Here is a 12,928-nt window from a genome sequence, read left to right as displayed (position 1 = left end):
CCCCAAAATAACAAAAACATTTCCAATAAAAATATAAAAATGTTTATTAATAAGACATTTGATTCCAACTTAAACTAAGAAGGGGACAGGACAGAGACTCCCTTTACCCTTCCCATCAACACCCAGTCTCAGGTCCAAAGGCCTCAGTCTTCAAGTATTGAGTTCAAAGCCCTCCTTCGCTTGGCCACTGCCCCCTGCTGCTGTTCCCAAGCCTCTCGGCGCTTCAGGAAAGTAGTCAGGGCCACGTTTCGAGCCACATGGTGGCCAAAAGGGTCTCTTATCAGCTCCTGGTTCCGCTCTCCTGCAAGGGGAATCACTCATGTTCAGTATCATTGTGCAGTCACCCCCCATGCTCAAAGGGACACTCTCTGGGTGAAGGTCCCTCCATTTTCCCTGGGCCCTGGGTTGGCCTCAGGGACAATTAATACCTCGGTCTCCAAAGAACGGAAGCCAGGAGAGGGTGGGAACACAGGGCTGCATATTGAGCAGAGCAGAAGGGGAGGAGGGCAGACTGCTAAGAACCCATGGCCAACACCACCCTTTGGAACTGAAGTCTCTGCTGAATTGAAGTCTCCTCCCCAGCCACTCAGCCACCTGGAGTGAGGGAAGTTCGGAAAGGTCAGAGAGAGGTGCTGGTACTCACCCAGCTCAGCAGCAATTTCCTTCCGGGCCCCTAAGGCTGCTCTACTCCAGATGGCATCTAGCACTCGGCTGCCATGGCGACTACAGGCCAGAGCCACGTATTGTCCCTGCAGTGAAACAAGCAAGGCAGGTCCCTCTAGGGCATTCTACAAAAGTGTACTGGGGAGGGCAATGGGGAAGTGAAGTTTCAAAAGTTTACAGTCTGAGTCAAAAGCATCTGGGAACTCTATATCCGCTCTCTGACTCTGAAGGACAGTCTCAGGGCGAGCTCACGTTCTCTTAAACGGATGTTGGTGGGGGAATCAAAGCAGAAACCAGAACCTTTAGGGTCTTTAGCACGCGGCGGCGCTGCTTGCGCGTCACAGAGGGGCTGGTGAGGATGGCATCAAGCACATGGGAGCCAGCAGGGCTCTGGGCGAGACTCAGAAGTTGTGGTCCCGTCAAGGCACCCAGACTTCGAAGTACGATACCAGGGCTAGAGAAGTGCAGCAGATGCTGGAGCAGTAGAGATCCGAGGACTGTCACTTCCCCCAGGGCCCTGGCCACGGCCATTTCCACCTGGTAGGACAGAGACGGGGACTTAGGAGGCAGCCACCAAAATGCCACCCCGGCCTGGATGAAGCCAGAGATCTCCCCACCCTCACCACAAGGGTGAAGGGCTTTTTAAACACTGGCCCCCGGTTAGACACTGACTTGGCCCCTCTCCTACCTCACCTGGTGCTCTGCGGGCACTGCCCCTTCCTCCTCTGCCAGTCCATAGTACACCTCATAAGCCGTCAAAGTGGCAAAGAGAGGCACGCAGGCCACTTGCCGGGAAGAGGGCTCCGCACAGTGGAATGCCTAGAGGAGAAGACACAACAGGATGAATCGGAGAACTACCTCATCCCTAACCCCGACTCTCTAGACAGAGGAAAGCATTCAGGAGACATGAGAACATAAGCTGCATAGGGCAGGATCTTATCTGCCTTGCTGTATCCCCAGCCTCTAGACGCATAACAGGGGTTGAATAAACATTTATCCCTTAAATAAACTGCTCTCTTAGTTCTGGGAGACAGTTTTCATTCCAGGGCTGTGAGATGAGTTTGGCCTCATTTCTCCCTGGATCTGTGAACTCCCTGGGCATTAGACCTCTTGAGTCCAGAGATATAACCACTGAAGATTAGAGAAGTCCTAACAGGTGGAATTTGAACTGAGGGCATAAATAGGTTGTGGGTAACACCTACTCACCTCCAACAACAGCTGCAGGACCCGGGCTTGGTGGGCCCCAACTCTGCGACAGGCCCCCACCAGGGCAATGACCACCCCTGGGTGACCTTGAGCCAGCACAGCTTCCAGGGCAGGGCTGAGCTCCTCAAACACGGGGGACAGCTGAGGGGAGACACAGGATGAAGAATCTTTGGCATTCTGAAACAGTGGACTGAGTTATTCAGAGAAATCTTCTTGTGGAATACAACTAGAGGTGCTAGAGAAGCACTGCCAATATCAGGATTTGGGTTTGGCCAGGACAAGGGGGCAGTCTTAGAGGTGCTGCCTCACACAAGGGAAGCAGGGATACTTTAAATGGCCACACTTTCAAGATGAGGGGACACTAGAATTAAATCAGCCCTTTTAGGGGCGCCTGGCTATCTCAGTCAGTAGAGCACGTGGCTCTTGATCTTGGGTTGTGAGTTCAAGCCCCAAGTTAGGTGTAGAGATTACTTAAAAATAAAATCTTAAAAAAAAAAACCAAAATCTACCCTTCTATCCTAACTCCCAACTCTGTATTGCTACAGATACTTGACCATAAATACAGGCCATGGAGCCTCAAGCTGTCTGTTTGGATTAAGCCAAGTCGCCTGCTGGTATTGGCACCCGAGAAGCCAAAATAAATCCTTTCTGAGAGGAAGGCACTTTCACCATAAGCTCTGAGTAACCCCCAGAAACAGCTTCAAGGGGAATGGCCAGCACGCTGTCAGACGCAGAGGCAGGCACACAATACAATAAGGCCCAGTGAACAAAAACTAGCAGAAACAGAGCAAAGAAAGAGATCCAGCCCCACTCTCAACTCACCAACTCAGGGGTAGTAACGGCATCTAGGAAACGCTGCAAAGGGAAGTTGGCAATAGGGTGTGCAGCCAGGGTCTGCAGCTGCCCTTGGAAGTGATCTTCAAAGAGGCTCTGGAGCCTCAGGGGCTCCAACACCAGCAGCACTTGCTCCAGGAGTCTGGAGCTCGTCTGATCCCTCAGAAATAGCAGTAGGGGGCTAGGGACAAGGAGACGGTGATCAAGCAGCCTTTACTCTACTTCATCTAAAATACCCACATCACTCCATTCACTTCCCACAGCCTCATCAAGCTTGGGGGACCCTGAGGCCTGGACCATACCTGCCATCAGCTGAGGGATTGCGGCTACTCAGATAGCCAATCACAGCACTGCAGAGCTGAGCACAAAACTGGGGCAGCTTGCGGTGTAAGATTTGTAAGGCCACTTGAAGGCAGAAGCTGGAGATCTTGTCAGTGATAAATACTGTGGGAGAGGGCAGAAATAATAAAAGCAGCTTTTCCGAAATCCAGGTAACCTGTACAACCTCAAGCCTCAAGCAATAAGGTATCAGAGACTATGAACGCAAAGGCTCTATACAGAGCCTTTGCAATATCAAACCAGATCAGATTTGAAAAGGAGTAAGCCTGATCGAAGTAAGGGCCTCAGATGATGACAGTCACCTCCAGAAAGGTTAAGTCCTAGACCCTCCTCCTTTTGCCCTCCTTACCAGCAATGTCCTTCAGAAAGCAGGAGCTCAGGTCTTGAAGGCGATTCAAGAAGGTTTCAGGGACCTCAAAATCAGTTGGCCTACCTTCCCGAGCTGGGGCCCTTTGTGCTTCTGAAAGAATAATGAGAACATGTGCGGTGCTGAGGTCACGAACTACCAACCAGGAGGGAGAATAATTCCATGGATGAGCAAGGACTCAGCTTGGAGATGCAGAACACATATGAATATCTCTTCTCATCTGGATGACTAGATTGAGACTACATTTCTCTTCTGGTTTTTCTTACAAATTTCAGTCAGTTCCCCAGATGTCCATAGAAGATAGGCCAAACTCGCAGTCAGGAATTCAAGGTGTTCCAAAATCAGGCCTCATCTAAACTCTAGAACCTTATTTCCCAGAGTTTTTCAAAATGTAGGTCACTGCCAATGAATGCAACATGAAATCACGTTAGTGGATTTTAATCAGCACTTTTTCAACGGAACGGAATGGAATGGAATAGAACAGAAAACATCAAAGTAGGTTGTACATATTAAGGGTATGGCTTCTCAAAGTTCTGCTTGAGTCCAATATATGTATACACACACATAGGCATGAAACAAAAAAAATTCTCTGGGGTGTGGTTTGAAAAAAGTTTGACATCCATTCCTCATGAATCACCTCTTATCCCTGGTCCATTCTACCAGCTGTCCCCCAAACACACCTATGCATCCTCACATCTGGGCCTCTGTGTGCATTCATCTTTGGCCTGTTAAGCCTTGTCCTAATCTCTCTGCTAACTCTTCAAGGTCATCAAGAATTACTCTTCTCCTTACTCTTTTCTACCTTACTTCCTAAACCCACCTCTCCTCTAGGTCCACTTCCCTCTCCTGTAATACTTACCAGGTGACTGAGAGCCACGGTGCCTGGCTCTCTCAGACTCCAGAAGAGTCCCTCCCAACACCTGCAGCAGAGTTCTGACCACGAAGCTGCCATGTGTGTCTCCACAGTAGAAAAGAAAATCATCACACACTTCGGAGGCTAGTCCCAAAACCAGCTCCTCCAGGGTCTCCATAGGACCATCCTTGCCATCCTCCTCCTCCTCCACGTCCTCTTCCTCCTTCTCTGTAGGGCTCCGCAGCAATCGAGGCAGCTGCAGCAAAGCGCTTTGCAATACATGCATCCCGCATCGATGACAGGCCACGAGGCGGAAGTTGGAGCGCAAAGTAGCCCAGACTCGACACAGCGGCTTCAGGGGACTGAATCCCAGCAGTTCCTGCATAATCTCACTGCCAGTCCTGTTTGTGGCCAAGGCTAGGGCCTGGGCCTCCACTTCCTTCAAAACATTGTGCACCATCAGTTCTGAACAGACAAGAAAAGAAATTATCTTAGAGACTACGAGGAGGGTGGTTACGTTCCATCAGTTAACCAAAGGAGGGAGAGAGGCAATGAAAAAGAGGCTATGGGAGATAGAGACTAAGGCTCTACGCCCTAGGGACCCATGAAAATTCCCCTGCCTGTCCCAGAATTTATGCGCAACGAATCCCTCCCTGCAGTCTCCCCACCTCGTTCTTCTCCGGTCTCAGGAGCCTCTTTCAGCGCTGACAGCGCCTGGCGGAAATACCCCAGAGCTTCGGGGCTCAGGTGAGGGTGCGCATCTGGGGCTGGTTCCGAGCTCCTATCCGGAGGCCGCTGGCGGCCCGGTGGGGGTCGCCCCGACCCTTTGGCCCCGCGCCCTCCTTTGCCACCAGCTGGAACCCGGCGCCCAGCCTTGTGGAGGGAGCGCGGACCCAGTCCCATGAGTGCTAAAGTCCGTGTCTGTCCGCGAAAGCTTCTCTAGTCGTAGAGGAACGTCACGCAGGTAGGAGCGTGCCGGGTGCGGACGGAGTTTAGGGAGGCCGGCGCCCTCAGCGCGCAGCGTATACGTCACAGTCCGGCGACGGCCCCTACCCGAATGGCAGTGAGTGTTCCCAGATCGCTCCGCCTCCAGTCGCCAGTCCCCGCCCCGGGTCCTTCCGGACCGTTAGTACACTCCTCCGCTGTCTCCTCGGCTCCCCCAGCTGATCCCGGACGGGAACGCGGACTGCCCCCACAGCCTCACACTCTGATCCAGTTGCAGCCACCTCGTCCCGCCCCCGCAGCCAGAATCGAAGTTCTAGAGTCCAAGGACTTTGCCAGCTAGACGGCGCCGGGACTGCAAGAGTGCGGGTAAGTGGCGCGAGCTCCCTCTGCTTAGGATTCAGCGTCCCCGGGCCTCGCTCTAACACACGACCTGGAAGCCGCGCCTCCGGGCTCAGCCCTATAGGGCCAGAGTTCCAGATAGCCCAGAATGCTGCTTGGACTCGCCGTGAGGGGCTGCCTCGCCGGAAGCCCCCCGACTCGGTCAGCCCCTTTCAGAGAGGTAGCCCTGGACAGTCCCACTGAGCCCCCTTCTTTATTCCTTGGGCTGCCAAAAAGGCCAAACAGCCTTGGCTCCCTTTCCTATCGCTATCCGGGGCCCCCTTCCACATACACAAGATGCAGGCTTCCCTCAGAGCAAGTCTTTGCTTCCACAGATTTGCCCCCTTTGCCTGTGAGTCATGGCAGCTCCCATGAAGGGCCAAGTGTGCGTAGTGACAGGTGCTTCCAGAGGTATTGGCCGCGGCATCGCCTTGCAACTCTGCCAGGCAGGTGCCACGGTTTACATCACTGGCCGCCATATGGACACGCTGCGGGCCACTTCTGCGGAGGTGGGTGCTCTCTTCCCAGTGGGGCAGAAGTCTCCCGGGGTAGTCCTTCCCCTTAACCACTCCTTCCACTAATCCCTTACCTGAAACCATTATCTTCCTCAACGAAATGTGAATATGTATTCAAACTGGAATAAAGGAAGCCCCCATATGACTTCAGATCAGGTCAAATGTTGCCACTAAGGAAGTTTCATGAAAAAGCCTTGTTTGAAACCTTCAGGGATTTTGGAATTGCAACTGAAGGGTTGTGGACCTGTGCTTTATTTTAGGGAAGACTTTATTAAGCTCTACCCTTTCACTTGGCTTTTTTTTTTTTAATAGTTTATTGTCAAGTTGGTTTCCATATATTGGCTTTTTTTTTTTATTGGATTTCAGTTAAATACATATTTGGTTTGCTAGGCACTGGGTGAAGGCTTGGGGTTACCAAGATTAATAAGCTGTCACTTCTGCTTTGAAAAGATAGGATCTAGCAAGAAATCAGAGGCAGACACAGAATATTCTGGGAGGACAGGTGAGCAGTTAGGAGGCAAGAAGGTAAGAGGTGGGAACCAGAGCATGGATCTGGAGAATAGGGGGATTGGTCTTGAATAAGGTATTTCTTCTTCCTTTGAAGTTAGAGGATGAGGACTCATTTGTGGAAGGTGAGGTAGAACGGAAAGTAGAAATAGTTCATGCCTGAGAGTTTTGGTTTTTCACTAACTAGGCAGGAGCATTGGTGAAGTGAGGGTAAGAGGGCTGGGACTGAGGAGAGGTTACACGTGAGTGGTGAAGGGTGGGAGCTCAGAGCCTGAGAGTTGTAAATGACCAAGGATAAGGAAAGAGACTTTCCTAGGAGCATCCCCCCTTCCCTATTTGTCCTTTGCCTTCCACTGAGAGTGTACAATGCCTTGCACGTGGTAGGCCTCCGTAAATGTAGATTTTAAGCTTGAGATCCCAATCCGTTTTCCTCTATAAAGGATCAGGCACTCCTGAAACTCCTCAAATAAACACCAGAGGGCGGCATTTCTCACCATATTTCCTCAGCCCTGAGAACTTTGATTCCTGTTTGCCTTCTCAGCGCCCCCAAGCTGGGAGTTGAAGAGAGTTGCCTTATGTCGCACACTCATGTGCATCTATAAGCTCACATCCCTTCTGTCTCTCTCCAGGCACAATCTCGAGGGGGCCAGTGTGTGCCTGTGGTATGCGATTCAAGCCAGGAGAGTGAAGTGCAAAGCCTGTTTGAGCAAGTGGATCGGGAACAGCAGGGGCGTCTGGATGTGCTGGTCAACAACGCCTATGCCGGGGTCACGGTACCCTTTAAACTTTGATTTCAGCTCTACATCCCTACCCTCCCCCTCTGACCCCTGAGTCCTTATCCCCACTCATTGTCCCTTTCATTATCCAGCCCCTCATACCTGCCTGCCTTTAGATCACCCACTTCAACACACTCCCTTTGCCTTCCAGGCAATTATGAAGAACACTAAGAAGGCATTCTGGGAAAGTCCTGCCTCCATCTGGGATGATATCAACAATGTTGGACTCAGGTGAGTGTTCCCTTCGTCCCATAACAAGAGCCTGGGTTCCATTCACTCACTCAGCTGAGGGCCTGGACTATTCCCCATACGTCCCACCTTGTCCTCCGACCTCCCCATCTCTTTCTTCTCCTTTTTGTCCTGTTTGTCTCACAACTCTGGAAAATTTCCATCCAGGTGGATCTGTACCTGGGAACACTGACTTTTACCTTGTTTCTGTCAGAACTGACACAACTGAACTTGCTCTTGGCCTTTCTCCGGCCTCACTCTGCACATCCAAGTGCATGATTGGAAGGAAGCTTCTCTCTTTCAATAATGCACACCACCTGTAGCTCATATTAACGAAAATGGTTAGAAGAAGAAATTTTTTTGTCGTAGATCAAAAGAAGGTCAATGAGAGTGAGTGCCAGCTGTGTTAGCCTCCACATCCTCAGTCCAGATGCACGGGCAAGGGCACTCCCATGTCAGAGTTACACACACTGCATGGGAGTGAGATGAAACCCAGCACGGAGAGTTCACCTAGCATGACACACCAGTTGTGTCTCTTTTTTATTGTTGGAACGGTGGTGCCCTTTCAGAAACTGCACTTCATGAGGGTGTGATCAGCCATGTGGGAGTAACTAAGAGATTATCTGAAAATCTGTGCCTACAGCATTTTAAGAACACCCACAGCTTCTAGTGGAAATACCGAGGAAGCAGGATTAGAATCCAATTGTGATCTCCAAGGCAGAGGAAAGATTATGAGGACAGAGGGGGATGGTCAGCCAATAGGCAAGAAAAGAAAATCCAAAATGCTGATAATTGGCAATGCCCCCATGCTCAGCCCTCCAAAGAGAGGCCTTCCACTCCCTCATCTCTTGTGGGTCAGAGTTTTGAGCCTATAAGGCAGAGGCCCAGGCGTTGGTCCCTGAGCCCTAATGAATTTTCCAAGATAAAGGCCACTTTGTGAGCCTCTCGGAAGCCCACCAACACGTCCTCACCTCCCACACACACATTCACGTACACATTTACTGTGCCTTTCCTCTGCATTACCTTAGATTGGGCTTTCCTTTTGAAACTACAATTCTCTCTACCTGTTTTCACCTGAAGGGTCCTGTTTCCCATGCAAATGAAATGTTTTTCTGGTTACCCAGTATGCTGGGTGTGTACTGGAAGTTCCCTACGTAGAAAAGTAGAGAACTGAGTTTTCCCTTCACACTCATCCACTGGTGGTTCCTTTTACCAGTCTTCCTCTCAGAAAGCAGCTTTTAGCCCTTGATTCCCCTGGTCTGGGGCTGCCTCTATGTGGCCTTCTTTCTGCTGACCATGACCACTGGAGGGCAGAGGAAGCTGCCAGGGCTATAGCAGCCAGGCCAGCAGTAAATGTCATTTATTCCTTCTTCTTCCTTGCCCCACCTTCTAGAGGTCACTACCTGTGCTCAGTGTATGGAGCACGGCTCATGGTGCCAGCCGGCCGGGGACTCATCGTGGTCATCTCCTCAGTTGGGGGGCTGCAGTATCTCTTCAATGTCCCCTATGGTGTTGGCAAAGCTGCGGTGAGGACCCAAGAGCACAGGGGTTAGGGAGGCATCAGATAGTGACGGTACCTAAAGCTCAGGATGTACGACCCCCAATGGTCAGAGTAGTCAGGCCCACTGGCCCCCACCTCTCCCTCTGCCCCTCCATAAACAGTTCCGTTGCCTGGACTCCTCTTGGGTGGCCAGAGTAGGTAGCACCCCCAGGGAGGTAGACAGCTGGGACAGGGCTCCTGGGAAGGGCTGGGGCCTCCCTGGCAGAAGCAAAGAAGGCGGGGGGGAAGGTGATGTGGCCAGGTGCCCTGGCTCTCACCCTACTTTCTGTCCTTCTACAGTGCGACAGGCTGGCTGCTGACTGTGCCCAGGAGCTGCGGTGCCACGGTGTCAGCTATGTGTCTCTGTGGCCAGGGTTGGTGCAGACAGAACTACTGAAGGAGGCTGTGGTGAAAAACAACAATGCTGATGATCCCCTGCTGAAGCAGGTTGGTGAGGGGAGGAAGAGGGAGGCGGGGAATGCAGAGGACTCAGCCTCTCTTTCCTCAATGACAAGACAGTAACAAAGAGTAAATACCCAGCTGCTTACTGTGCCAGGAGCAGGGCCAAGCACTGTGCACACGTTATGTCCTTTCATCCGGTAAGGGAGATACGATCTCCATTTTACAGACCTCAATTCGGAAACCTGGGAAGGTTAGAAACTTGCTCAAGGTCACGTATGCCATAAATGGAAAAGCTTCTTTCCCCGAAGCCCATGCTGTTTACCCCTGCACTGAACTACCCTAGAAGGTCCAGATCCTTCCCAAGATCCTTCCACTTAGGAAAGATAGTGGGTCCTGGTGCCAGGGTACAGGATGTACCTGGATGTAGGAAAGAGTGGCTCCAGCATCTTCTAAGATTCTGAGTCCTGCAGGTGCAGTGATGAGGGCCTGTCTCTCCTGGAATGGAAGCTAAAAGTGGGGGGGGAAAACTCAGGCAGTTCTCTTGGGAATTAACCCTTCACTTCTCTGCTCCTGTGTTTCAGCTCAAATCTCGCTTCACCTCTGCAGAGACCACAGAAATGAGTGGCAAATGTGTGGTGGCTTTGGCAACAGGTAAAGCGATTGGGGGCAGGTGGTAACAAGAAAGGGCATGGGGAATCTGCAGGGTGCTTGTAGCCAGTTCTCAGTCCTGGCTCAGGAGGTGGTTGAGGAATATGGCCTTCTTTTCTCCGGCTTCTGGAGACCCAAAATGGGCCCAGGTTGAAGTTTGGGAGGCTCATGAACTGGCTTGTAGGAAGTGTAGCCAGGAGCCAGAGGCCTAGGAACAGAAAGAAAGAATTCTGGGCACCTAAGCCTGTTTCAGTGGTGCCCTGTGCATTGGGCCCAAACCTTGTCACACTGCATCACCGCCATGCCTCCTCAGCTGTATTTGTGCCCACAGACCCAAATATCCTGAGCCTGAGTGGGAAGGTGCTGCCATCTTGTGACCTTGCTCGACGCTATGGCCTTCAGGATGTGGACGGTAAGAGTTTTGGCCCCACAGCCAGCCTGGACCTCTCTTCCTCCGTTCCCTGCTCACTCCTCCTCCTCCCCCGACACTTACTCCCTGTTCCTTCCTCCCTCACATCCCACTTAGGCTCTTCAGCCTAGGTGGAGGTGTCTGAGGAGTGGGAAATGACAGTGTAACACTTCTCTTCCTCTTGTGGTCCACAGGCCGCCCTGTCCAAGACTATTTGTCTTTGAGCTCAGTTCTCTCTCATGTCTCCAGCATGGGCTGGCTGGCCTCCTACGTGCCTGGCTTCCTCCGTGTGCCCAAGTGGATTATGACCCTCTATGCTAGCAAATTCTAACCCTCCTGGCCTTACATCACAACTGTTCTCCCTTGGGCTAGGTGGTGGGGCCTGACTCCGTGAAACAAGACAGCCTCTCCTGCCTACATTATACCCTTGATATGAAGAGAAGGCCTCCAGTATATGTCCTGGGTGAGCCCTAGGGGCCCTTCGATCCTTCCTGATGCCTTAATTTTACTTGCCCCTATATTTTACTTTTTACCTTAGTATTGACACACACTTCGCAGACTAATAAAAGTCCCATTTCTTTTTGAACGAATTTTTGACTGCTGATTCTATTTGTGCTCAGCAAGTGTTAAGTACTTGAGAGAAAGACTCCAAGACATGCAAGATGGTTAGGTCCTCAGGGAGCTCCGTTGCCAGGACAAAGCCCCTTTCCTCCACATCTCTTCCTGCTCTTCCCTCTAGAGCAGCCCAGCTCAGGGGCGCCTGTTCTTCAGCTGCAAAGCCCATTTCCGCACCTCAGCTGGGGAGCAGGGTCCCTCCACTACCAGAAGCCGGCACACGCCTGTCTCTCAGTACTTTCCCACCCTTTCATTCCACCGTCTCTTTAGGGATGCCTGCTGCCTTCTAGCTGGGCCTGATCTCGGGACGGCAAGAGCAGATTCCTTGGTGTTTGTGATTTCCTGGAATTTGGGAGGAAAGTACTGGCCAAATCCAAGTGAGAGGCAGAGGCTGATGGCACCAACACACTCATCCTTCCTCTCAGGGTGGTTCCACCTGAAGAGCTTCCTGCAGAATCGACTGCAAGAGCCCTACAGGGCTGCCTTGCCTGCTCCAGGGGCTGTCCCAGCCTGAGTCAAGGCAGCAGGGGGTGTGTTCCAAAGCGGAGCCCAGGCCATTCTGAGGGTGCCTTCCCAGCAGCAGCCTAGATGGCCATCAACGTGATGAGACAGCTGCTGTCAGTCTAGTCTTTCTAATCTTTGAAAACGGCAAAGTGAGGGCTGACGTTTCCCAAAGCTGCCCATAGCATGTGCAGAAGCCGTGACCTTCCTGTGGCTTTCTGGGGACAGCACTGCTTGCGGTTCCAGTTGTGTGCTAGGGCGGCTCACTAGCTTGTGAAAGAGCTGACTATATGCTTCTCTTCTAGCTCTGCAGTCAGTCAGTGGTGACTTCATATTTGTTGCTTGAATTTAGACAAGAGTGTATATGCCGTAGAAACTAACAAATGCTACTAATCAGGGCTTTATTTATTTATTTATTTATTTATTTAGAAAGCTGGCTTAGAACATGACTGGAACTAACCGCACACCCCATCTAGTATTTTTTTAAATGTTTATTTATTTTTTTAAAAATGTTTTAAATGTTTTATTTACTTCTGAGAGAGAGACAGCGTGAGCAGGGGAGGGTCAGAGAGAGAGGGAGACACAAAACCTGAAACAAGCTCCAGGCTCTGAGCTATCTATCAGCACAGAGCCTGATGTGGGGCTCTAACCCACGAACCACGAGATCATGACCTGACCCGAAGTCAGACACTTAACCGACTGAGCCACCCAGGCACCCCAATATTTATTTATTTTTGACAGAAAGTGTGAGCAGGGGAGGTGCAGAGAGAGGTGAGGACAGAGGATCCAAAGTAGGCTCCACACTGACAGCCGTGAGCCTGATGTGGGGCTCGAACTCATGAACTGTGAGATCACAACCTGAGCCGAAGTTGGTCACCTAACCAACTGAGCCACCTAGATGCCCTGCAAGCACCCCATTTAGATGACAGTGATCCGATATCCTCACCACCCTCTCAGCCTCTTCCACTTACCACTCTAAGTTCCTATAATCTTCTAAGGCCGGTGAGGGGCAGAGGCATTGCCTATGTGCTATAATATGAATAAGGGCCTCCAGATCTCCTGCAGCCTTCCACAGCCATCATTAGAACAAATCCTGCATGATGGCATTGTCTTCTAAAGGCCGCGAGGTATTATGGGAAGAATATGGACTTCAGAGTCATGCAAATGTACAAATAAATTTTGACTCCATCACTCTGGGAATG

General features: G+C 51.2%; 2 protein-coding genes across 2 annotated transcripts; one reads left to right on the top strand and one right to left on the bottom strand.

Annotated features, from left to right (window-relative positions):
• Positions 1 to 23: 23 nt before the first annotated feature.
• NOP9 (NOP9 nucleolar protein) lies at positions 24 to 5,270 on the bottom strand. Its single transcript, XM_039254693.1, has 10 exons — positions 4,931 to 5,270; positions 4,269 to 4,727; positions 3,392 to 3,502; positions 3,006 to 3,147; positions 2,692 to 2,884; positions 1,870 to 2,010; positions 1,357 to 1,482; positions 964 to 1,200; positions 644 to 749; positions 24 to 301 (listed from the first exon to the last, which is right to left on the bottom strand). Exons 1-10 carry the CDS (start codon positions 5,163 to 5,165, stop codon positions 144 to 146), a joined length of 1,908 nt encoding a protein of 635 aa, XP_039110624.1. The 5' UTR covers positions 5,166 to 5,270; the 3' UTR covers positions 24 to 143.
• A 94-nt stretch (positions 5,271 to 5,364) lies between these two features.
• On the top strand, positions 5,365 to 11,200 carry DHRS1 (dehydrogenase/reductase 1). Its single transcript, XM_039254696.1, has 9 exons — positions 5,365 to 5,573; positions 5,921 to 6,094; positions 7,237 to 7,380; positions 7,535 to 7,614; positions 9,005 to 9,137; positions 9,452 to 9,598; positions 10,135 to 10,204; positions 10,533 to 10,613; positions 10,805 to 11,200. The coding sequence occupies exons 2-9, from the start codon at positions 5,945 to 5,947 to the stop codon at positions 10,939 to 10,941; spliced, it is 942 nt and encodes a 313-aa protein (XP_039110627.1). The 5' UTR covers positions 5,365 to 5,573; positions 5,921 to 5,944; the 3' UTR covers positions 10,942 to 11,200.
• The last annotated feature ends 1,728 nt before the right edge of the window (positions 11,201 to 12,928 follow it).

The sequence above is a fragment of the Hyaena hyaena genome, unplaced genomic scaffold (genome assembly GCF_003009895.1).
Source record: "Hyaena hyaena isolate Hyena2069 unplaced genomic scaffold, ASM300989v1 scaffold_497, whole genome shotgun sequence".
NCBI classification, from domain to species: Eukaryota; Metazoa; Chordata; class Mammalia; order Carnivora; family Hyaenidae; genus Hyaena; species Hyaena hyaena.
This window is presented reverse-complemented; position numbering and strand designations above follow the sequence as displayed.